We start from the raw sequence: 27,378 nt of genomic DNA, 5'->3' as shown, positions 1-27,378 counted from the left end.
TCAACAGTGTCTTGATTTGGAGTGCTGAATAAGCCATTGCAATGTTATGTCTGCCAGGACAGATAAAACAAAATGAAAAACTCAACAGCCTGTTTGCAGAGTGTAAAGGGACAACAGAGCACCAGCAGGTTAATAGAAATAAAAACAAACAAACAACATCCAGAAACCACAGATCTTCACTCACACCTAATTAAAAATTCAGCACTTAAGACTCCAGGGTTCTGTTTTCTGTTGCTTTTTGTTTGTTTCTAAGTTATGTGCATTTTACACTCCTGAAATATGATGACTGACATCAAGTTCTCTAAGCCACAGATGAAGAACTATTGGAAAAGCAAAGATTTAAGATGACCATAAAATGTACTGTAAAATCCAGACTGGAATGAAATGCATTGTGAGAACAAAGGCAGAAATACACGACCAGAAGAAAAGAGAAGGGCAAGCATCTGACAAGACATTAAGAAGCCATTTAGGTAGATTGTAGGAGTCCAAGGTCTCTGAAAGACACAGAACAGTGGATCAGAATTTGATAGCTGAAATTGGTCCCCCTCCTGACACAACCTCATGCACTGGGCTGAAAACTGCAGCAGTTTACAACCTGATTCATGAGCAGATTAGATGCTTTTGCCTCAAGGCAGTAACATCTGTCAGGGAAGAAGGAAGAGTGTCAGGGGGCAGCAACAACTGTAGCCCTCAAATTTAAATTTGTTGTCGCATCTGTGCAAAGTTCAAGACATCACTCCAGGAATATCCTGGCAGACCAGCTTAGGCACGGAGATTGCAGACAACAGCATCCCACGGTATCCAAAGCTAGTAACTATATCCTAATCTTCCACAGACTCTCAGGACCCAGAAGCTGGCAGCCTTACACCTACGCCCCTTGATGATACCCGTTAGTTAGGTTGCAGTTTGCACTGAAAAAATGACTCTCTTGTTCAACTGCATTGACATCAATCAAAAATGCAGACAAAGAGGACAGCTCCCACTCTTCTCCTTAACAGCCTAGTAGTTTCATCACTTTAATAAGCTAAATATATTTTCATTACAGTTTTTTCATCATCGATATTTGCCAGTCCTTTGATCTCCCCAGGTTCTTGCTCTTGCTTTCAGTTTCTCCAGGTGTTCTTCAGAATATGGCACAGGAACGAACACGGTGCTCCCATAATGCTCACACAGTCCTAAACACACAACACACACTATCTAGACCCATTTGTTATTCCTTCGTGCACATATTCAGGAACCAGGTCAGCCTTTCTAAGCACAGTGTTACTCTGGAAGATACTTGACTGATTCTCAACCAGGACTTGAGTACTTTTCATGTCTACTCTCAATACTACCACAAGTAGGTGATCTACACTGCTCTATATCAGTGCTGCTTTTCATTATTTTCTAATTTGCAAATTCTAGCACACGTTTTACTGCATGCTTTTTTACTCCCGGACATTCATAGAGATGAGCTAGGATTAAAACCTACTTTCTCCAGGATCCTTCCAGAAATGATGCTGATTGTTACACTGTCTAATTACAATACCACTTTGACATCCTCCACTGCAGCCTTGCTGGTCTGATGAGGATCAAACACCACATTTAGAAAACCTGACAGCTAAGATGGTACTTATGTTGTTGGGGAATACATCTGAGTTTTGAACAAACCAGTTCTTACTTACAGAGCCATGCAATTTCTGAAGCCAACCAGCTTCTGGAGTCCTTCACCAGCAGTCTTCAAACTTCTTTCCATGTATTCTATTTTCTCCATTTCAGTGCTAGGTCAGGCCTGTGTCCACCTCAATCTGCCCCTCACTTATACAGATAGTCTGGCTATGCAGTCTTCCTCAGTCTTTATATCCCTAAGTCTATCAGTGCATTCTGTGTCCTTCCTTTACTCAGAAACAATGGCTGCATGCCAAGCTGCAGCAAAACTAGATCTGGTCCCCTTCAAACAAACTTACCCAAACCCTGTACACCATTTCCAAGAGAATATATGAGTGTCCTGCCTGACACCGCCAAACAAGTTTCTAACAAGCACACAGTTGAAATCTTCCCAACTCTCTGAAGCCCAGGTGTCATAGCAGTCTCCTCACTACCTCCACTACCTGTTTCTCCCTGCCTGTGATGAAAATTTCCCCTGCTGCTGGGAGAAACTGGCTTTCCTCCCATTTCCACTCCCACTGTCTCTCACTCAGCTGAGCCCTACGGAGCTGCATAACTCTTCTGACAAGCCTGGTTTCCTCAAGAAGCAGCTATAAATATCTACCCAGGCTGCATCCCTCCCAACCAGCACCACCTGTCTTAGCAGTGTGCGAGGAAGAAGGGTGGCACAGAGGCAGCATGTCCCCAGCCACGTGCTGCTGCTGGCACCACTGCTTCACCCTGCTGGCAGCACTGGCTTGGCCCACCTTCCCTCCTGCTCACTTCAAGGGCTCTGAGGAGCTCAGCTTTCTCCACGGGATACCCAGGGAATGGAAGGGGAGAGCATGAGAGAGGAAAGAGACAGGGAAATGGAGGGGAAAAAAAAAAAAAAGAAAGAGAGAGATGGGCAAAAAGAAAAGGCTAAATGGGAGACAACTTCATGAGGCATTGTTTACAGATCCTCACAGATTTTGGATATATTCAGGGTGTCTCCAGTAGGACAAAAGCACTAGTGACATGCATGTAAGACCTGATTACAAAGTAAAATCACGAATAGGAACGCTTATCAAAATTTATTAAACGTCACCTAATAACTGGAAGGCCTTCATACCAAGTTACTATTTTTTTTGCAAAAGTAACATGTTTTTTTGTGAAGGATTCAGGTAGTCTCATTTTTAGACACACTTTTCCAAGGCCCCTGCCAAACTAATTTTATAACTTCTTGTGGAACTGAAGTCACTCTAGAAGTGATTTTTAAATTATACATAATTCTGTATTAAAAGCAATTCTATTGAAGGAATACTATTTGAAGCAAAATCTTTCAAAGTAATTTGAGATTTTCAGTTATATGATGGAGCTAGATATTCAAATCTCATTAATGTTTTAAAACATCTGATTCAAAGTATACACTGATGATCCCATAAGAAAAAGAAGCTTACCGATGTTATCCTTCTCTTTACAGGAAATAGAATAGCAACAGATTTCTCTGTCTTGAATAGCTGAAAGGTTTCTACAGAGCAACAACAAAAAAAAACATTACATGGTGTTATAACTTCACAAAAACTGACAGAAGAAATTGCCATTAAATTACATATTTCCTGCTTTTTATTCAGTGAGTTAAATTCTATCCTCAGATACTCAATTTTTAAAATACGCTATGACATGAAAAAGGTTTTTTAAATTAAAGATTTTAAGGTTATAAAGTCATTTCAAACATTCGAATTTCTAAGTCAATATAATAGTGAATAATAAAAAAGCAGAAATCCATAAGCTGACAATAAAATTCTGTACTGGCAACTGAATAACAGGACTTTGTCTTAGCATTCACCTTTTACTCTCTTAAATTAGAATTCAGTGTTTTTAGATCTATTAAATCTTGCAGTCAGACAACAGTATTCAGCATTAATATTCAACAAGCTTATTATATCATACACAAAGATACCAGATACAATTCCTACTTGAAAGGATACTTCTACAGTTAGGAAGACGCGGCTTCTTAATTTACTTGTTTCGTTGCAAGAATTTCCCTATCCCCCCTCTGCATTTTTGAACACTTTGCTATTTTTCATTTGTTTATCCTCACACAAGTCATAGAAACATGCAAGAAACAGATGATGCTCCTAGAACAGATGGGAAGTAGAAGCACTGAGAAGGGAAGTCAAGCTTTGCAGAAAAGACTTGGGAGACCTGATGGACACCAAGTTGGACAAGAGCCAGCAGTGCGCCCTTGCCACAAAGAAGGCCAATGGTATCATACGCTGTATTAGGAGTGTTGCCAGCAGGTCAGGGAAGGTGATCCCTTTCCTCTACTCAGCCCTGGTGAGGCCAAACCTGGAGTACTGCGTCCAGTTCCAGGCTCCCCGGTACAAGAGAGACACAGACATATAGGAGAAGGTCCAACAAATGGCCATGAAGATGATTTAGGGACTGGAGCATCTCTCCTGTGAGGAAAGGCTGAGAGAGCATTGGCCATTCACCCTGAAGACAAGGCTCAAGGGGGTATCTTACCAATGTGTACAAATATCTGAAGGGAAGCTATAAATAATATGAAGTGGTGCCTAGTGACAGTACAAGTCAATGGGCACAAACTGAAGCACAAGAGGTTCTGTGTGAACATCAGGAAACACCGTTTTGCTGTAAGAGTAACTGAGCACTGGAGCAGGTTGCCCAGAGAGGCTGCATAGTCTCCCTCCTTGGAGATAACTCAAAAGCCATCTGGACGTGATCCTGGATAACAGGCACTAGGTGGCCCTGCTTGCTTAAGCAGAGGGCTTGGATCAGATGATTTCCAGAGGTCCCTTCCAACCTTTATGTGATTCTGTGATTCCTAAACCTCAGTTTAGTTGCTTGGCCTTTGGACCATCCTTCTACACTACAAGCTTCACTTCACTTCCTACTGATTAAAATGATGTGATCTGAGATACAGAAACCTGTTCCGCAAAGTTATTGCTATACCACCCATTTTTACAAAATTGTGTATTTCATTTAAAATTACCTTTATAATGCAACAGTTTAAGTTAGTTTCAGTTATACATAAATATATGCTTTTGGATACATGCCAAAAATATCCAAATTGCTTAGATTTACAGACAATAGTTTAAAAGGTTCTGTTGTAACGCCATTCAAGCACTAAACTGCCACTACAAAGTACTCAGAGAAGTGTAAGTGAGCCTATTACTATCTACCAGTTTTATCTTCAGTGATGGGAAAACAGGATTATCTGGAACAACTTTACACAACCGAAATAATAATCAAGAGAAGTTCAAATCTCCTGCAGTCAGTTATCAGCCTAGATTGCTACTTCAACTGCCAGCAGAACTCAAAGTGGAGCATCTGAGAATGTAAAATAGAATCTGTTATAGATAGCTATTGCCATAGACTACCAATGACTTTCTCTTACATACCGCATTTCGCAGCATTTCAGCTTTCTACACAGCCCAGATACTTACAATTTCTCAATTAACTGCTTTTCATCCAGTGCACCTGGGAGGTCTCTTTTATTTCCAAGGACTAACACCTGAAAGAAATAATTCATATTTATGTTAATCCAGGGGCAGTAGAAGTTTATTTTTGTCTTTAGCCACCTGCTGGCATTATTTTGGATCTCACAAACAAGTATTCAGAATGCAGTAACTGACATATTCAAAACGACCAATGTTTGTGTGAGCAGCCTGGTAATGCCCCTTCCAGTCAGGGTCTGGTGCTGGGTACACATCCTTTGAAAACTGAACCTGTCTAATTGTCTCTGGGTATATCAGTATCAGAAGTTCCCTATGTGCATCCCATTAGCATGAAACTAAACTTGTAAGGGAGCATGCACGAGTGCACTCAAGCCACCAATGGTAATTCAATCCACAGGGCCAGGCTGTTGTTCATCAGAAGTAAGGCCCCAGGAGAACAAGCTGGGTCTTCAAGACCACGATTCTCTCCACAGTTCTGCTTCCCTGCTTAATGTAGGTGAACCAAGGCACCCAAACTACAACCCACACAAACAGCAGCTAAATGACTGATTCCTTTCCCTCCCCACTTTGAGCAACCATGGTTAAAAAATCAGAGGGCAGCCATTAAGAATTAAGTCTGATAAATGCAGTAAATCTACTCAAGAGTTGCTGGGACATAAATTTCCTATACAATACACAATACTTAAGACCTCAAGTATAAATTAAGGTCAGATGAATGGTTTGATCACATTCTAAGATAAAGTAAGCAACAAAGGCTTTTCTAATCATGGTTGCATTATTGTTTTCCAGATGCGTTCCAACTCCAAGTCAAAGTCAGGATTGTTCCATTATTTTCCATGCAATTGGAACACAAAAAAACTCATTACTTGCACTCTCAGATTAAAAAAGGTACCTTAAAATCTATAGCGCCAAAGTCTAAATAAAATAAATTGAAGGAAGTTCAAACTAGCTACTACCTATGAAATAAAAATAAGTAAAAATTCATTACTGCACCTTGAAAATTACTGTGATGGTCAGGCTGGGCAAATGAAATATGGTATAATACCATATAAAAGCAAAGAAGCTTAATTAAATACTTCTGAAGATATTAGAGACCTACCCTGTCAAGGAAGGGGCAGTGAGAAGTAAATCAGAATGTGCAGATAGTAAAATAGAAAGACAATGTCACTGCCCATGACTGGTCTGACAGTACATTTCCATAGGATTTGTTCAATATGTAATTAACATATAAAAATGCAATAATAATAGCAAAACTTATAATAAGGATGGAGAATCAGTGATTGCATTTGCCTCATTTTATTTTCACAGTGATTTGATGGGGACTCTGTTGACTTTCTGTCTACTCATCTGCAGCTGACTTCAAGCATTTTCACTGGCTGAGTATCCAAATACTTGCTCACATAAATGGGCCAAACATGATCCATAAAGTCATCCATAACTTCTCCCTGATTTTTATGTAGCATTACTTGTTCTTATGATCAAAGATAAAAACTCATTTGGTGATGCCAGCATCAAAGATCAACACTTAGCAGATTGACTCATACCAGGTCTCAAATGGCAGATTACATTTAACTTAACATTAGTCCCCAACTTCGTAATTCCTGACTAGAATTTCAGCAGGACATACTATTCTTTGACACCTTGAGAACCAAAGTATTTTTGTATGATTTTAAATTTGAAAAAGCTACAAAGAAAAAGAAGTCAAGAGAAAAAGTCAAGTTCCTCCACAACCTCTGGAAGCAGAGGTGCCTACTTACTATTAGCATCTGCTAACCTTCAGTAAGACAAATCTCAGAAGTCTTAAGATACTGCCACAAACATATCTAGGTCAGTGGTTTAAACCCAGCCAACAAGGGGACTGGCTGGAAATAATTATTATCTGATAATGCCACATGTGAAAATGAATTTGTTCCAAATCTGTTCTGACCTTTAGACTAGAAAATGTACAAACACACTGCAGCACTGATAAGATGCTGAGTCGTGTGAAAAATGTTACTTTTTTTTAAGATAGTTTGGTGCATTAAAGCTGCATTACACTTACACTAGTATTTTCAAGAGTCCAAGAGAATCCATTCATGAGGATTTAAGACTACACAGTCTACATTCAGGTAAGAACCAGCAAAATCAAAATACTTACTGGAATTCCATGCAATTGTGGCTTATCTATCAAACTGTGTAGCTCATTCTTTGAAGCTTCTACTTTTTCTAAGTCTGCTGCATCCACCATGTAACTGCAATAGGAAAATAGTTATGATATTGTCCACTACAAAAAGTTGCATTAAAACTTCTGAAATGTGACAAATGTGTTCACATTGACAACAGCATTGAACCTCTCCTAAACTGTATAATCCTTACATTTACTAACACAGGAAGACACAGAATTAAATATGGGCTGTGGGGAAAAATGGCCTGGAAAATGCAATTGCTGATACAACTGGAATGTGGGACGTATAAAAAACATTCTTTATATTGTGCTGGTTCCTCTTACTGAATGGTTTGACAGATCTAAGCATCCTATTAAAGACTCTTCTAGAAGCAACTGTTTCTAGTGGAAGGATTTTTTGCAGCAGGAAAATCCAACATCATCAAGATATTGAAGAGTAATAGGCAAACGGATGGAAAGAATGGACACTATTAAATATAATTGTATCTATATATAGTGCTAGGAAACAACAAGAATATTGCAAGCACAGGAAACAATTTTCTGCCAGCTGCATAATGTAATACCTTACATCCAGATGCCAGTGAAGTCAAAATAAGACGTTTTAATATGGTAAGTTAAGTACCTCACTGTTACAATCCAAGTAGTTTTTTCTTGAATTCTGCTTTCTGCTGCTACAGCAATCAGGTTCTGAAAAGAACACTGCTGCATATCTTATGCTTACTCTTTGTTTTTGTATTATCACCAAGTTCAGCTAAGCATTTGGCCATAAAAGAAAAGTAGCATCATTAAGAAAGGGGTAAGTGAGATGGAAAGGAGGAAAAGCATATCTATATTAATAATATGTATTTTAAGTTATGTTTTATATAGGCATACACAAGAAAACTTACACAACTGCATTGACTCCTCTGCAATAGCGTTCCCACATGCTTCGAAACCTTGGTTGCCCTCCAATGTCCCATACCTGGAAAAGGTAAACACACACCAACCCCAAACTTTACCTACACAGCACTAACAGCAGACAACTTAACAAAAGAACTCTTATATGCAGCATGCAGGTTGTATTTACACTGCCTACATTTAGGCAGTTCTTAAAGTAACTGTCCTCAGAGACTGGTCTTCTCAGACCATTTCGGTCAACAGGCAAGTCAGTCCTGTAACCGCAACAGCTCCAAATGCTCGCTTGGACACCTCTACCCTTTCCCTCTAACTGCAAGAGAAATCTAACTCATATAGGCAAGTGAATTCCGCAAATGCACAGTCTAAAACCCACAGAGAATAGCTTAGTTGAATGCAAACAGTTATGAAGTAGCATTTTTTATGGGGCTAGGGAGACCAGAGACAAGAATACATCAAGCCTTCTGTGTAACAAAGGATACTGATAAAACACTTGGTCAGAGAGTAGAATGAATCCATGTAAAGGTCTATATATGCTAGGGAACTCCACTACCTCCACAGCTTTCCCATTTGTTTATTACATGTGCTTTAAAATACATGGTTTTGCTGATTAGAACCAAAAAGGAAACAGTAGTATAAGGTAGGGCTGAAGTGATTCATCAGTAAATCTTAAGGAAGGGAAGCTCAAATTCTTCTTGGGATTTTATTAACTCCAATTCTGCAAATGCATACACATGCTATTAGTGCTGGACAATCCCACTGAATTCCTTATCATCAAAGGGCTACCCCATCATTTTTCTGTAAAGGAAGAACTTATTCTGCTGTACTTGCAAAAAAAAAAAAAAATCAGTATTTTTGGTGGATGAGAATAAACAGCTTCAGAACTATTTCCAAGATCCAAAAAAAAAAAAAAAAAAAAAACAGGGAAAGGATCTAAATCACACAGACAAGGGCTGTATGATGATTGCAGCTACATCCAAAGACAGTTGTGTACAAGTGACACACTCTTTAAAACATTGATGGCTACCGAAAAATAAAAGGATTGGATTTGTTTCTATGTCAAGGGCAAAAATTCCTTCTTTAATCCAATTTAACTATCAGAGCAGTATATTCAATACACCTAAACTAGGAGGCATATCCATTACAGCACAAACTGAATTTGGAAGTAGCATGCACAGAAGCAAAAAATTACGCCTTCTCAGTTTTCTTAAGAGTTGTTTTCATATTTATACTTCCTGAATACCAACATATTAAAGCTGCTGTTGGGTGTAAAGACTTGCACAAAACAGACTTAGTATACCCTTGGGATAAGGACTTTTTCAACTAACGTGGGCTGTATTTTTTTATTCCACAGTCCATAAATCATATTTATGTATGCATTTCTCCATCATTTTCAACACCTTAGGTTCATATTTTGGAAAGAAATATTCCCGAAATCACCATTAAAATAATTCCATGATTGATATCTTACCATTTCTCCTGGCATAAAATTAGTATACTACTTAAATGTAGATTGCCTTTGATCCCCTTTATAAGATTAAGAATTTTACACATTAAAGAGAGTTGAGTGAAATTCTGAACATGAACTGGGTATCAATTATTATCTGCATTGACATTTGAGGTGCTGTTTCAGAAGTCTTAATAAAATACACCTTTTATTTTAAAGCATGAAAGAGACGACTACACAGTTCAATATTATAGTTAGATGACAAATCTCACACCAACACTAATTATTCCAATAACTCATCAGGACCTTGAAACTATCAGTAGCCATCTGGTGCACATCTGTGTGTCTGGAGAAGGAAACCGTATTATTTTCTTTGTAGATCAGAGAGGAAAGAAGGGGGAAAAAGGACAGGGCAGGCCAGTAGTAGGATGAGATTTTTGAAGGCTGATAGCCATTATTCCTGGTAGCCAGAAAAATCTACAAGATGATGTGGCCTGGACTAATCACAAAATAAGCTCTAGATAGCAAAATCCTGGGTTTGTCCTTGTTTGATAATATATTGCATCTATACTATATTAAATTGTACTACAGAACAAGTGTTACTGTCATTAGGAGAAAGAGTCACCTTGAAGCAATGGGAAGATAAGTCATTTCCAGTCAGTTTCCCTAATAAGGCTTACAGCTGTTCATTAAAGTACAACACGAAGGACACATGAGAGATTAGGTGTTTCTAATAGCACTTTGGAATCCATTTTATATCAATATATTAAGTTATAATTATGTTAAGTAAGGAAAGAAAATAAACTGATAAAAAATCCCTCTCCTCCTTGCTTATGAAATTAAAATAGTCCAAGTACTAACTTCCTAATAGTCTTTACTATACTGAATAGCCAGTAACAGTGTTAGCTACTTTATTCCAAACACAAATCTCTGCCTCAAACCATTTTCATTGTAAATGACCGAATAGAGAATTGTATAACAATAAGGGGCACCCAAGAAGGAAAGGGGAGATGTGTTAGCATCACAGATGTTTTCGTGCATGAGCCCTGCGTGTTTTGTACATCACTTATTTTGTACCCCAGCATTTAATACACACGTAAAATATTCTGTGTGTGAACTTGGAGAGGTGGGAGACTAGATCTTAACAGAATATCAAGTAAGCTGTAAAAAAAAAGTTAATTTTGTCTACATGATTTTTAAGAGACCGGATTTCAAATTGCTCCTGTGGCTTTTGTTGGGCCCTCAGGAATCTAATTTTCACAATATTTAATAGGTAGCTTTATCCTTAGACCAGCTGATGTTAAGAATCAGACAATACCTACAGAATGACCGAACAAAGCAGAGAAAGAGTTTATTTGATATCCAGTGCTATTGCCTCAGAGAAGATCAAAATCTCAAGGAGTTGCTGTTTAGGCTAAATCTCAGAGGCACACACACCTTAGTCCTACTGCATTTTATAAATCGCTATTTTATCTGTTTCTGTCTACTCCTGTGGAATAGTAATTCTTACCATGCTTGCAGGTCTGTGCTCCCATACCGTAATGCAATGTTTTATTTTGTAAACGAGATTAATCCCTGCACGTTGGAATCATCATTTACCATAGTGCTTATGCTTACCTGTTCAGTCAAATTCTTCTCAAACAAGAATCTCTCTGGGTATGTCTCGTTCAGCTTCCATACTTCATGTGGCTATAAGGCTCCCTCCTAAGACTGCAGCCACCAGCTATGTTTAAGGAACAAACCTTTTCCTTTTGCAGAGGTGTATCATGCCAGCTGAGCAAAAATGCAGTTGTGGCATACGTTCAAAGGTTTGCAAAAGCTTTCAGGGACAGCAAGCCTCATTAACACTCTAGTTGTGCTTCTTTTAATTAGCTTTTATTGTGGGAGGGTTTGACAGTTAATGAGAAAGTTGTAGGAAGGGAGAAGTAGTATTTTCTAGATGACAGTTTTTCAGGGCTTTTGTTTTTCAGACATGTTGGATGGGATTTATTTTCTGATAGAGATGTGTACCATGACACATTTGTGTTTGTATGTCGATGCATAGGCTCAGTACCCAAGATCTCACTCTGGTCTGACAGCTGTTCAGCTGACCCAAAGCAATGTCTTCTTTAGGATGACAGCACTATGCCCTGGGGTTGTCAGTACCGACTAGAGCTCCTCTCACTATTAAAGGAGCTTAACCCTCAGGCAGGCAGAAAGCTGTTTACATTCAAGCATCTTAATTTGCAAGCTGAAACTGACTCTACAAGCACCTGAATGCAGAAATGTATCTTTCTAGTTGGACGTACTCAGACAGCATCAGCCAAAAAACCTAACCCGAACAAATAGGTTACAGGATTCTAAACACAGAAAAATATTTGGGCAGAATAAGGTAGCACCAGCAACACCTGACAACATGTTGTACACAGACACATCCATGTATATTGACACGTGACTTAAGAGCTCACACATACACAGCAAGCACACAGCATTCAAATACAATGCAATGTGAAAGGACAAGGAGCAACTGGAAAGCACTGGATTTATTTCCTGCAACTTCAGCCACCTAAAATGTAGGCATCTAACCCAAGTTAATAGCATCTTCCTGGGATTACAGAGGGAGCCCTGAGGGCACCTAAAGCAGAAAATGATGGCATCTGTCTTACCTATCTCCCCTGTCAGTTGAGCCATTCTTGCAAAGCACCCACTGCTTTCCTCTGAGTTTAAACAACTGGCTCAGGCTGGCTTCCACCTTATTACCTGGCTAGGGCTAAGGGAGACAAACCCTGAATAGTCACCTCCTCTACGCTGTATTCTTCCTCCAGTAATGTTAACCTTTCTCATCTAATAAGTGGGAAGAATACAAAGAGTTACACAAACAACCTTAAACTTTTAAATAAAAAAGCCATGTGGCTACATTTTCTGCAAGCAATACCTCCCCAAACACTGTATTCCTTGAAATCAGTCTTGTTCTGTCAAAGAACCCTGTTGACACCCCCGACTGGTGATAAAGCCCCCCCCAAAAAAGAGCCCTGAAGATCTGAAACATTTTTACAATTAATATTTTATTTTAGTCACGTTGGGCAGAAAAAAAATACTATGTGAACATTTCACACAGTTTATAATTATTTAACTTAATCATAATACTTTCACTGAAGAACTGGAAACAAACTTAGATTTGCAACACAAAATGGCTGAGCAACTTCAACTCCTGAAAAGGATTATAAGCAGGACACAAAAGCAAAGTCTGTTCTCAGCAACCATTTTCTGATTCTAGTACTGCTTACATCTGCGCTGTGTCTGAGGGCAGGACAGCACGAGGGAGCCCAGATTTAGAGATAAGATCCTTAACCAAGATGTAACATACCCCTAAATCCAAGGAGCCAATCCCTCCTAGCCTCAATATTGTGTCTTCTCTCAAGAAGAAAGCCCCGAAGTTGGGTGATCATGTGCAATCCTTTGCATACACTTTTCACATGATCATGTATCAGTCTCCAGACATCAAAATCCAAGAGATTCTGGTGAAGGTTGGCACACAGCAGTTGTAAGCTGTAAGGAGAACTTGCATTTGGAAGACTGACGGCAAGGAGACCAGAGGCAAGGACACTGCTAGCTCAGAAGGGCTGATCAATAGCTCCTGTAGTGATTAGTAATTTTGCTTGTCCTTGAAGAACATGTAACCATGAAAGCAAAATGAGTATTTACTCAACAGCAGAAGCTAGTGGGATGCACAACAGTCTGTATGCTGGGAAAACATACTCCAATATTGTTAGACAGACAACCAAAGGACATTCTCCCATGTCAGATTTAACCCCCAGAGCAGCTGCCTGGCACTCTCCTCACGTGTCCCCTCTTGCCCTCTACTTCTCAGGTCTGAGCAATCCTGACAGATTCTTGGCATTTATCAATGAGACAAAGCTGCTGAGGAGAGAGCTAATCAGAGGCAACATTTATGGTCCCCTGGTGTCCCAGCAGGATGTTCGAATAGGACATACGTTTAAATAAGTTGCAGATAACTTCAAGCTGGGAAGGGAGACGAAGAGAAGATCAGAATCCTAAATTATCTGTACCGATTAGAGGGACAGTCTGAAATAAAAGTGCTGAAATGTAACAAGCACAAGTTCAAAATGCCATATTCGGACAGAGGGAACCAAATGCACTGATACAAAATAGATAAGCGGGAGAGACAGAGGAAGAAAAGCTCTTGAGCAGTTCACTTAGTATGAACTGTCTTCAGTGCTGCAGATCTTAAACCAGCATGTTGTAGCAGAAGCAATTTATGTACAACTTTGGGAATATTTACTGCCCTATCTTCAGAGCCAGTGAGGCTCCTGTACTGGTTTTAACCACCAGTCTATAGAAAATATGTCAAATTTAAAAAAATCAAGACCAGCCTGGTGGCCCCCCACACATACTGGTGCCTGGGGCTGTTCCTCTCCAGGTACAGACTTGGTGTTTCCCCTTGTTGAACCACATGAAGTTCCTGTCTGTTGAGATCTCTCTGAATGACGAACCCACCACCTGGTGAATCTACCACTCTGCTCAGTTTGGCAGCATCTGCAAACTCTATCCCATCATCCAGATCCCTAATGAAGACATTAAACAGACTCCAGGATACATCACCAGCAACTGGACTTCCTGATGGGGTGACTTAGCAGGTAAGATATTTTTTATTGTTGCTGAATAGTAGGATGAAGCATTAAAAAGCAAGAAGAGTATGTTTCTCTGTGGATGTTTGGAAACATGGAAACTCTGCTGTTTAGAGGAGGACGGAATGCAGCAATGAAAGAAGCTGGAGAGGAATACGCAGAGCTGGGATTCTCCTCCTCCTTCTCAGTTGTATTCAAGCAAACAGCAAGCAGCAAGAAGCTTGGCTTTGCCCTCCAGCTCATTTGCCTGCACTTGCCCAGGCTGCAGCTCCCATGGAAGGACGCTGGCCTCTAGTGGTGACAGCTGGAGTGGCTGCAGCCCAACCTCTGCAGCTCCAGTTCTCTCCAGCCTGCAATTAGTCAGTGGGGTTGAAGAAAGTGGCTGGTGGTGTGATTTTAAGACAGTGAGCTTAAAACAAACTGAAACAGCAAGGAAAAGAAGTTGCTCTTTTGCTTGTGTGTACATATTTCTTGTGTTGCTCTACCTCTTTTTCATATCTGAGATTATTCTAAAACAACCACTGTGAGAATCAAAGGTTGAGGTTGATTAGTTGGAGCTTCACAATCCTTTAAAGCGACAGCCAATGATGCACACCTTCTGAGACTCTCAAAATTTGGTATGTCAAAAGAAATGCTTTAGCTACTCTCTAGCTTATTGAACAATAAATCTCACAAAACCAGAAGTACAATTGATACTGAGCTAATCCAGAAATAGAGCAATCCCACAAAATCAAATTACTCAGCAAATGACAAAACTTCTTTGGAATTAAACCCACAAATTACTTCTGTCATAGAAATTTTGTCAAAAAAAAAAAGTGATAACTATTAGTTTCATTATGAACTTCATCAAAATACTTTTAAGAGATCCCTAAATTGTAGTACATCAGGTATTTTGATGCTGGAAATCATCCTGTAATTTAATACCTCAATCGCAGCCTCAAAATCCATAAAGCCTCTTGCTTAGATTCTAAATGGTGTGGTAAAATCTTTTCTCTTTTCCTCGCCTGCTTTTTGGTAATTGTAGGTGACAGGTTTTATGAAATACACTGATACACTGAATTTATGAAATTGATAAACTGAAGTTTGACAATACATGGTTACAGCTAACAGCTTTACAATTCCGATCACGCTCAACCACACAAGCCACATTAAAGACCAAATGAAACTGGCACTCTTCTACTCTTTAGACCTGCTTAAATCAGTGTTTTTCTTTCAGCATGGTTCAGATAAATACTATTATACACAGGTATGTCAGTGGCCATACTTTTACACTCTAGGATTACAGAATTACTAAATATGAGAATAAATCCGCTGACTTCTGGAAAAGACTGCCAAAATACTAAGAAAGTAGACTGCAGGGTCCTTAGTTTTTGCTGTCTTCTGGAATTGTATGGAATCTAGAGATAGAACTGTACCCAGGAAACCAGACGATGATGTTGCGCTATCATAGTATTTCCTTCTTAGTGGCCTGACTGAAAATATGGCAAAAAACAGATAAAGGATTAGTATCACCTACTTGCTGGCTATGTAGCTTTCTTTCCCTCAAGTGATCAATCTTAGCCTTCTAGAATGCCATTTTTTCCCTCGATGACTTTTTGACCCAGATAGCTCCTCAGCCTCATTCTTATATTAAGTTTAATTTATTCTGTCACACAGTGTCCCCTTAGACCTTCGAAAAAGGTTAGATGCAGGACCTTTCTGCTTAATATGAAAATTGCTCCTGACATGCTTGAAGGACTTTACAGGTTTAGTAAAATAATGCTTTATCCAAGAATTCTAATAGCAGCTGATAGCTGGCTATCATACTATTTCTATGCTTGAGAAAAATAACCTGCTTTGTTGTGAAAGGTTAAATAAAATTCCACTCAAATTCCTTGCTAACTATGCTGCAAATAGTTCATTGAAGGATGAGCAAGAGGCATCCCTCTCAGCATTCTCCAATCAGCTTATCGTCAAACAATGTCATCTCTTCTCACAGTAAAGTAATTTTGGAAACTTTATCTAGCAAATAGATGGTAAGATTTTAACAGTTTATTTAAATGCGGGGATATTGACTTTTAAATATTTCTTGACAGGCTTTCAAGGAAATAAGCATCTATGTATGAGCCATATTCCCCCCAAATGCTTATTTTCACTATACACTGCTGTAGCAGAGAGACCACTAGAATTTGTTGGGATACGTTATTTTCCATGCATATTGGTTTCCAAACTTAGTGCTGTTTTCAAATCTAGTAAACTTACTAATAATGTTAGTATTATCCGCTTATTCTTACCAAATAGACTGTAAAACTTTTCATATAACATGGTTTTTGAGAACAAAGTGCAGAACAAGGCATTTTTACACAGAAACCCACACACCTCGTCCCTGCATGAAGCTGACGTTGATATCATCTTTGTAAACAGTTCCACTACAAACTTTCCTGCCTATTTGAACCATCCTAATTCAAAACACACTTTTTATTTTGAGGACTCTGTTTACTTGTAAAATACTTTTGTTTGTCTAGTTGAATGAACCATCAACCGCTTTCTCCTTTTCTTCCATGTCTGACAATTCGGTAGCAGTACCAGTACAGCACTCCAACTGTCCTTCTGTTTTCTATACATAAATATTAAATCATGGCTTATTGTTTCTAGTCAAAAGACATAAAACAGGAGAACTGAAAGGCAATTCACACTCTTATAGATTATTTATCCTATCCATAATCTCTTATGATTATTTATCGTGGAATGAGGTAACTTTTTTATTGACTGTGGCATCCACAGACTTCTTTCATCAGTCTTGTGGCAAGGCAGATGCAATGAGAATTATATAAACTGGATATTTAGGAATAAATAAAATAGAGAGTATCCTCTCCCGGATAAATTGGGCAGCACAGCCAATCTGGCAAATTAACAGATGGTTGCAGGACTGTTGCCACAGACAGGGGTTTGGCTACTTAGACTTATTAGACTTATTCACTCCTAATAAGTGAAAAGACAGTTTGACTACTTGAACAGATGCAAACAGCTTTGCTTGTGAGCCTGCTGCTTCGTAACACAGTACTAATCAGAATTATGTCACTGGTTTAGTTCTCCTACACATCTACCACTGACTTTTAAGAAGCCAAGAATGCATGAGATGGCCTTAGGATTCATATACACCTGCAAGGCAGTACCGTTGATGTTCTAAATGCACTATCTTGAGTTACTATCCCAGCTAGTGCACATGTTCATTTTTGCATAATATGTAGAATCTTTGAGGAGAAAATCTATACCGTTAGTGCATCAATCCAACTGCTCTGGTACTGGTGGCTATTGACTTCATAAATTCTCTTTCATAACTAATATGAAAAATGAATTAATCATGAGGATTAGAAAAGCTTAAAACTATTCACAGTTTGTAAATCCTAACAACATAGCATTAAACTTTTATTTAAAAAAATATTGCCACATTTTTCCAAACCCACAGTCAGCCTATGTGTGCATACTGAGCACATAATTCTGGTAGCCCCAGAGCCACATGCTGCGTTAGCTGTACTTAAAAGTTTGTAGCTATCAGGGTAGAAGGATGAAAAGCTTAATTTTAACTTAAGGAAAACACATTTTTTCTTAGAAGTGGAAGGACTGCTTTCTTCCTGTCCACATTCAAAGCTGTAAATATGCAATCTTGCAACTAAGTCGATCTGTCTAAGCTGCCCTCAAAATGCATGTGCCTGTACCCTGCTTTCCTACATTGGGGTGGCACCACCAATCATTCAATTGTTTGGGGGACCACATTACTTCAGTAATTTGACCACGTATAAACTAGTATGGTTGTTTTTTCTTTTCTTTTCTTTTCTTTTCTTTTCTTTTCTTTTCTTTTCTTTTGTTTTAAAGAGGCTGCATCCAGCTAGATCAATTGGCTGTTCTGTTTACTGCTTTCCCATGTAATAATTAGTGTGGTAGGAAAGGGGTGCTAGGGTACATGGCCAGGCTTAAAGTGGAACGTAAAGCCTCTTGTCATGATCTACTTAAATTGACTGTAAAATCTGACCTTTAGTCTCCACCATCCTCACCTGATTCCCTCTTAGGTTTCCCAGAAGGGAAATCTGATTTGTCCCCCGTGTGAGGAACATCATTGGGAGGTTTAGAAGTGCTACCACAGGCAGAAAAGCAGGTGTGATAAAAGGTTATTTTGTGACTTTTTGGAAAAAGGGGTTGATTTCACCTCACTCTACATTAAGAATTCTGTTTGGAAAGCAGAATTTGGAGCCAATTTTTAAAATATGCAGTTCTGATTTTGATTTAAAAGACATTCTCTTGTAGAGAAGATAAACAGGAATGTGCCACACTACTGTTATGTTCAGGTATGTTCCTTCTAGAGCAGAATTCAACACTTGCTCAGCAGTAGTGATGGCTGTTAAGACATTTAACAGAAGAATTCAAGACTAGAATTTTATTCTTTTTTTCATTCACTGACATCCACTCCTAGACATTTGCTGCTTCCTCTTGAATTGGTATGAGAAGGTACTTTGAGGAATTAGATGTTCATGGTTTGGCCTTTGTATATGCAATGGGATGAGGCACAAAGAAGCACACCAGTGGAAGAGGAGATCATGTTTGATGAGAAAACAATGACTGTAAAGACAGTGGAAAAACAGTATAGTCATTGGTCACAGCCAACACGAGTTCACAAAGAGAAAGCCATGTTTAACAAACATAATTTCCTTTTATGATAAGGTCACATACCTAGTTGACCAAGGGAAGCCATCTGACATAATCTTTCTGGAATTTAGCAAAGCTTTCCATACCGTTTCTCACAGTATCCTTCTAAACAAAATGTCCAGCACACAACTAGATAAATACATAATGTGATGGGTGAACAAGTGGCTGACATGTTGGGCTTAAAGGGTATTAAAAAATGGGGTTACATCAGGCTAGTGGCCAGTCATTGGTGGGGTTCCACAGGGCTCCATTTTAGGGCCAGTTCTCTTTAATGCTTTCATAAATTACCTGGATGCAGGACTAGAATGCATACTAATTAATTTTGCAGATTATAGTAAATTAGAAGGAACTGCTGACTCCCTCTAACGTAGGGAGGCCTTGCAAACTATTGACAAATTAAGAGATCTTAATAGGGAGATCTTGACAAATTAAGAGTGCTGGGCAGCCACCAACAATATGAAGTTGCACGTGGGACGACTCCACCCTGACTATACATACAGACAGGGGGGATAAGTGGCTGGAAAGCAGCCCCACAGAAAGGGACCTGCAGTTCTGGTTGACAGCAAGTGGAATATTGGTCAACAGCGTGTCCTGGCAAGCCAAAAGGGCCACCCATATCCTGGGGTGCATCAAGCACAACATTGCTAGCTGGTTGAGGGAAATGACTGTCCCACTCTGCTTTGCGCTGGTGCAGCCTCACCTCAAGTACTGCATGCAGTTCTGGGTGTCAAAATATAAACAGGCCACTAGACAGTGTCCAAAGGAATGCTTCAAAGATAGTGATGGGTTTAGAGGGGACAACATATGAGGAGCGGCTGAGGTCCCTTGGTTTGCTCAGCCCAGAGCAGAGCAGGCTGAGGGGAGGCCTCATGGCGGCCTGCAGCTCCCTCACGAGGGGAGCGGAGGGGCAGGCGCTGAGCTCTGCTCTCTGGGGACAGCGACAGGACCCGAGGGAACAGCATGGAGCTGGGACAGGGGAGGGTCAGGCTGGGGGTTAGGGAAAGGTTCTGCACCCAGAGGGTGGTCGGGCACTGGGACAGTCTCCCCAGGGCAGTGGTCACAGCACCAAGCCTGCCAGAGCTCAAGAAGCGTTTGGAGAAAAAACATATGGTTTAATTTTTGAGTGATCCTGTGTGGAGCCAGGAGTTGGGCTCGACAATTCTTATGGGTCCCTTCCAACTCAGAACATTCTATGACTCTATGAAACTCCATAGCAAGGAAAAAGAGGAAACAGCTGTCCATCAGTCAGTATACCTTCTTACTGCAATAAAGTAGATGCTCCCGTAAATTGAGATTCCCCCTTACCAGCCTTCCCTTACTTGTAGTGTAAGCACTACTACAAGCAGAGATGGCCACAGATGTGAACCACAAGAGATGACGGACAGCTTGGATGATCTTGTGTATACTGTGAACATAGGTGAAAAAGGGCCAAGACCAGAAGTTAAACTTCTTCATGGATGAAATTCTGTATATGTTTTTTCACTAGTTTCAAACACAGCATTCATAAGAATTAAAACAAAAAGCACAATGAAATAACATCTTCCATTTACAACTTACAGGAGAAACCAAAATGAAAAATCTTTTGAAGGTTTTCTCTCAAAATTTCAGAAGTTTCCTTCTTTCAATTCCTGCTGTGTATGCTTTTTGTGCTACAATATATTTTAGTAAAATTATGGTAAAGGAATAATCCACAGTATTTATTTTAAAACATTAAATTGGACATCATCTCTGCCATCACACATAAATTGGTTGTACAAAGTTACAGAAAAGGATTCCCTACGGAAAAAAAATTCTCCACTGAAGTTTTTGTGTTCTGTGATGACACGGTTTTTACTTCAATGAGTTTGGCTGCTCTGCATTGACTTTGCAGTGCTCATCACGAGTTTTTTTTTAAACTCACAAACACACCATCTATACTGAAGAAAAAAAAAAGTTTAGGTTTCTTTCAATCGTTCATCTTGCAGGAAATGCTTGAATTAAAATTGCTTCTGTGATTCTACTTTGTCTTCTTGCTTACCTGTTTTATGATAGAAGTAAGATCAGATTCTCTGCCAAAGGAGACTCTGATCACATACTTACCGTAATGATCATCCACAAAGTCGCAAAACTGAGCTTACAAGGCAATAATGATTCTCCTTCGATTTACTTTCATTCCATTTTATATTTTACTCCACTTTACCTTTAAGCTTTTCCAGTCTTTACTGTAGACCCAGTTTTAACATACTTACTATTATTTATTTTTGGTATTCTGCCAAAATTTCCTGGGAAATTAAAATCAGACCAAATCATTGGTAATGTTAAGAGTTCTTAATTCAGCCAAACCTGATGTGAATTTCAAGAGGTTATATGGGAAAGAGGCTTGGAGTGCTGAGAGGAAATATTAGGTGACATTAGACTTTCCATTTCAACAGATTTCAGAAGATGGGCTTATTAGGCACTTATACATGTGGTTGTAGAGACACCTAGTAATTATTCTACAATCTTATATCATAGAATTAGATACTCAGTTAAAATGTTCATCTGAAAGCCTTACAGTCATGAGGTTTTGAAAAAGCATACCAAGATACTAAGACCAGTAACAGAAAGTCACAGTATCTATATCCCTACAGTAATTTTAGGTTTTGGATGATTATTTTCCTTCAGCTTGAACATATCCCAAGCAACAGAAATCATTTATCCCTTGTACCACCCTTTACCTGCTTATTGTTTAAAGTGAGTGGGTAGCCAGTTAACAACTGCTTATTTTCACATTATGGGTGTTTTCATAAAATCCTTGCTAGGTAGAGTCATACCAATCCAGAGGGAAAAGGACATATTTAGAACTAAGCAAGAAAGGAAAGAGAATGAAGGAAAAGAATGGAAAAGTCAAGGCAAAGAAAAAAATCCTACATTCTCTTCACCTAATTTTAGATGAAAGTTATGAATTTGATCTAAACTAATCAACCAGGCTTCCTTCATAATCAAGCAACAAGAGAGGGTGTTAATGCTAGTGATTTCTCTCTAGTTTGATACTTATAGCATGAATCACAACCAAACTGGTGGCATCTATACCTCTCTATAGGCCTAAGAGATGGTGCCCTGACAACTGACTCAGATTAGATGTTCTGTTTCTGGATAGCTAACACGATGTGAACTCAACTATACTCTCCGATTAAATGCATAGCTTAGGAGGAAAGTTGCTTCACATTACACTTAAGAGTTGTGGAAAGGGGGAGAGATTACAGAAGGAAGAGGCACCTCCAGGAGACAACTTGGCTCCCTCACTATCTCCAAATTTCATGACTCTTCTAACCCAACGGAGTGCCAGTTTCTGCCTGGCATGGATATCATGAAATCAAATAGGTCAATGCAACACAGAAATATATGGTTATATGCTTTAAAAATATTTTTGAACTAGGAAAACAGGTAAATGGTCCTCTATCACCTTAAAAGAAAATTTCTAAACCTTTTCATTGCAAATTGTAATCACTCTCTTATAATTATCCATTCTGTATTAATGCAAACATGCACACCTACCTTTATGGTAACGTTTCCTTTTGTTATTTTCCTCATATTGAATCCTACTGTAGGAATCATATCTTCTGTGAACTGCCCTGACTAGAATACAAAAAAAATGGTTACATATATTATAAAACAATCCACACACAGCAGATACATCTCTCATTTGCAATCTAAAATTTTAATTTTACAACACTGTAAAACACCACATTAATTTTCTACAAGAACATCGGCCAGCACTTCAATTAATGCATTGTCACGCCAAGGAAAACCGTTCATTTCAGTCCCTTTAAATGATCTTTTATTCTCCTCAGTGACAGGGATCATCCCAGAAACCACGAGACTTCAGATAATTCCTCATTTGATCTTTGAGCAAACCAGAAAGCAGCATTGTCAAAATATGATGAAACTGACTATACTTGGATCATTCCCTATAGTTTCTCACCACTATTACCAACAATTTAACATGAGATAAAACAAATGGTGAAGGAGTACTCATGTGGAGAAAACTCCATGCAGTCCCTTTCCTTCTGAGTAGGTGACAGCAGAAAAGACCCACTGTGGAAACTAAACGAATGCCACTGAGATGGAAAAATTCAAAGTACTAACTCGGCACACCATCAAACTTAACAAAGTGTTGAATGCCTGTCTCTACCTCCTTAGTTAAGAGAAGTATTTCTACAAGACAGGCATTTGTCAATACGACAATGGGAACCTTACAAAAATCTACCCAACTACAGAAGGTAGCTTTTGAGGAAAAAGGCGAAACTCATTTCTAAGAAGGTAATTCATTATTCATTCTTCCTGTTCAAAATGCATCATTAGTGAAGTGTTGTGCCTCACCAGGAATGGTACATTAAGATATGCAGCAGGTTACTTAACAGTTCTTTCTATGCAAAGGTCCAGGCACTCTCTGCAACGCACGCAGTAGTCCTGGATTTCCAGTCACCCAGAAAGGAGGAGTGTGGTATCTGTATCTTCTATCTGCCCCATATGCCCCTCATCAAGCCATGTGACCTGCTTGATTATTTTTTTTTTCGTTTGTTTGTTTCTCCCCAAAGAAAATATGAGTATATGGACCTCACTCCAGCAGGGCCCTCCCATTCCAGAAGCAGATGATCAGAGCTTCAAGTGCACAACAGCAGCAACATGCCTCCAGTTGCACACCACCACCAGCTATCCCTAGTGCTGTTGCTGGCCTCTGTATTGTCCTGGTTTCAGTTAGGACATAAATGCATTCTGCAACTCTCTTCTTCACTGTTTGTGGCGGCGTGAGAATACAGTTTGTACCACAACTCTGTTTGTGTTTACAAACTAAGATTTTTTTTTAAATTTGAGACTTAAAAAGCTGTATAACCTTTGACAGCTATTTGCTCCTCTTGCATGATTTTGGGGCTTGGAATTAGATCCTTTGGGCAAGAAACAAGATCCATCAATTTCTTGTTCACTTTCACCTAGGGAAACCTCACTGCTAAATTCTGTACTATACATCTTCCCCATCTTTTGTTTCTGGAAGACTCTTTTTTCTTCTCTTTCCTTGGTTCAGTGACTTGTCAACAGCAGCAGCAAGGAAAACAGGGAAGACAAATGTACCTGCAGTTTCCTACTGATGCACACACCCAGCAGTGTCAGAAGTTTTTAATTGGATAGCATAAGACAAAGCCAATCAGTAACAATCTGCTGTAGCGGGTACTGGCCTAATTTGCTAGTACGCTGGGAATGTAGTATTGTTATTCAGGCACAGGAAAGCTTGGAAAACCAGACAGCCAGCTCAGGAGGCTATCATTTAGGCAAACTCATAGAAAGTCAGCATCCCATTTTGTTAGCGAATTATACACCATGAGTAATATGCTAAACTAGAAGACAAAAATCAAAACAAAAAGCAAGCATAACCCCCCAATAGTTTGGGGGATAGAATGCAACATATTAATGGCTCCTTTAATGGTCTTTATTATCCTAAAAATTTTCAGTTATGGTTAAACAGAACAAGCGACAAAGTATTATGTTTACAACTCTTTATTTTCTCCACAAAATGTAGAAAATTTGTACGCTTAATTTTTTGCTCATATTAGTCCACAAACTCAAACTCCAATTACTGCATTTTGTTTCAAGTGCTGTAAGCACCATAAAGTAAAAAGCAACTTCAATTTTGCTTGCTAAGGAAGTTTTACATGACAAATGGCCTATTTTTGTCAATATACAAGATGTGCAAACAATTTTATTGTTATACCTCATGTAAAAAAGAGATTACATCCTGACACAAATGAAAATAACCAGTGCTACGAAGTTTGTAATGTCCTTTTTAAATGTTGATGAATAGTGAACTGACAATGAATACCGTCATTACTCCTTACTGTATCAAAAACAATGGGACAGATTCTACTTCATCACATCGTGCATATCCATAGTAAAATGCAGTGAAGTTATCCAAGATTTCCACTGGTAATGGAGGACTAAATACGGCTCAAACAGGGAGGAGACTGTCTCAAATCATGTTTATTCAGTGTTTGCATGAGAGGATCACTGAATACTATTCTAAAGTGAGAAAAATAATTATTTCCTATCATTTGTTTATACAACCCATTGCAGTTTGCATTTTAAGAATCCAGTTTTGTAATGGCTATTTTCATCTTGTCTCACACTAGCCACATAAATGCAAATGCGCACAGAGTTCCCTGTCTATTTTCCATCCTCTTATCAACTGGAATCAAGAGTACACTACTACCCATTGCCTCATGCAAAATTGTGTACTCCCAGATTCTCCAACTAGCCTTCTTTGGCAATTATCAGTGCACGTGATCTCCAAATCGAAAGATCCAAAAGCTACAAAAACAGTCATCTGTTTCACTCCTTGAGTCAGAAAACAGGGATGCCTTGCAGAATACTCTTAAGAGCGATGTATGCTGACAAAACCAGGCCTGCAGCAACAGGAGTGCTATCGAATTCGCGTTAGCATGAGAGAGGCATGACATCATTCCACAGGTGGTGTAGCACAAATGAGTGTGCAAACATTAAATCTAACACTGCACACTACTGTTAGAGCACTAAGGTCTCTGGACTGCTGTGTTCTCCTCTGCTCCCTTTATGAAATCAATCCACGAGGAAATATCATTTATTAAGCCTTTTCTGCCTTCCCCAGCAAAGCCCGCTGTTGGGACATGAATGCTCCCTGTGGACTAGAGCATGGAGACCTACATGAGTGCCTAAAAATTAGCGACAAGTTTCAGAAAATTTTCTGTTTATTGATTGATATCCCTTAAAGCATATCTTCATTGCTAGCTGCACTCTCCCTACCCCATTCCTTTTTATCATTCTCTGCCTAAACTTCTTCATTCACAGTAATTCACAGTGTCCTTTCTTTCCTTTAATCCACAATCACATCTGAAAAGAAACAAATACCCTTTGCGAGTGTATTTGAAATTACATTGAGACAATACATTGTCTCAGTTTCCGTCACTGTAGGCCCTACCCCTCCCAGTCTGCTTCTGATTCTTGACCTAAGAGCTATTCAGGATGAGGACTGATGAGCATGTGGGAGCTCCTAAATCATGGCAGGTGAAGCTGCCATACACCTAACAGCAGTGGATCATCTCAGAGAAAAGGGTATCACTGATGAGCTTCCCGATTACTGCTAATCACAGTTAATGTATATTTGTCTGTGTTGGAAAGGAAAGCTTTGGGTGGAAAGGAAAGCTTTGGGATGTACCCAAATGCAGACGGGTGGGCAGCACAGCAAACAGGTAGGAGGAGGCTATTTCAGCGTGGTGACAAAATGGAAAGCACCACAGCAGACGTCAGTGCCAGAGACGAACAAGACAGCAAGGCCATTGTCACCAGAGGCGGGGAATGGCAGAATCGGACCTGAATGCTGGAAGGAGCTATCGAGGGATTGCGGGAGACGATATTTGATGCAGCTGATGGATGGGGAGAATTCAGTGAAAGGGAAGTTAAGGCCTTGGGAGAAGCACAATGTATCGCTAATTATTTGGCGATACACCGACACGAACTTTCAACGACGGGCAACAGGCCTTGGCCGGGGCTCTGTTTGCGATGGCGGCACTTTGCAGTCACGACACGGCAGGCATCTGCCTTCTGTCCCTTGCAGGATTTCACACATATGAAACCGGGGCAAGACCCTGCAGGCTACCAAAGGCCCACGGGGCTCCTGCCGGCCCCCACCCACAACCCCGGCTCCTGGGCACCCCACGCCATGAGGGGCGGCTCGGGCAAAGCCCCCCCAACTTGTTGCAGGGGGCAAGAAGCTGTGGCCGAGCCCCGGGCACGCCGCCAGACCCCGCTCCCCTCCTCCGCCCCGCAGCCACCCCCGGCCCCGGGGCGCTGCCGCCTTCCAGCCGCCCCCCAACCCACCCCCAGCCCCCGCCGGGCCGCGGCCGCGTACCGCCAGCACGGTGAGCAGCGTGGTCTTGCCCGAGTACTGCAGCCCCACCAGGGTGAGCTCCATCTCCTCCTTCCAGAACAGCGAGCGCAGCCACTCCAGCAGCCGCGCCACCAGCGCCAGCATCCCGGCCAGCGCCCCCGACCTGCGGCAGGCGCCCAGCCCCAGCGGCACCGCCTCGCTGCTGGGCATGGGGGCGGCGGGCTCGGGACGGCGAGGAAAGGGGACCGGGGAGGCAAGCCGGAGCCTTCCCCGTGATGGCGGCGCCGCCGCCGCCCTTCTCCCGCGGCCACTTGCTGCAGCCAGGGGAGGGGTTTGGCCCGGCCAGGGGCGGGGGAGCCCCGCGAGGGACCCGGCGGGGAGGATGCGGCGGCCGGGTGGGGTGGCGGGGACCGCCCGCAGCGGGGCGGCTCCGCCGTGAGATGGCGGCGGGGCGCGGGCGGACCCCGAGGGGTGAAGGAGGGGCCCGGGCGGGGATGGCCCCGGGGTCGTCACATCGCCTGTCACATCTCTTGTCACATCGTCTGTCACCCCAGGGCATCAGGCGGCTCCAATGTGGGGTGCCCCGTGGGACCTCACGG

General features: G+C 40.6%; 1 protein-coding gene across 1 annotated transcript; it reads right to left on the bottom strand.

Moving 5' to 3' along the window:
• Positions 1-26,989, bottom strand: LOC311215349 (ADP-ribosylation factor-like protein 8B; the record flags this gene model as incomplete). Its single annotated transcript, XM_084296453.1, has 7 exons — positions 1-50; positions 3,066-3,136; positions 5,076-5,143; positions 7,225-7,318; positions 8,139-8,212; positions 22,420-22,500; positions 26,801-26,989. 7 exons carry the CDS (start codon positions 26,987-26,989, stop codon positions 1-3), a joined length of 627 nt encoding a protein of 208 aa, XP_084152579.1.
• Between the last annotated feature and the right edge of the window lie 389 nt (positions 26,990-27,378).

The sequence above is a fragment of the Netta rufina genome (assembly GCF_964035555.1).
Source record: "Netta rufina genome assembly, chromosome: 1".
In the NCBI taxonomy this organism is placed as follows: Eukaryota; Metazoa; Chordata; class Aves; order Anseriformes; family Anatidae; genus Netta; species Netta rufina.
Note: the sequence above shows the minus strand (reverse complement) of the source record. Positions and strands in the feature narration are given on the sequence as shown.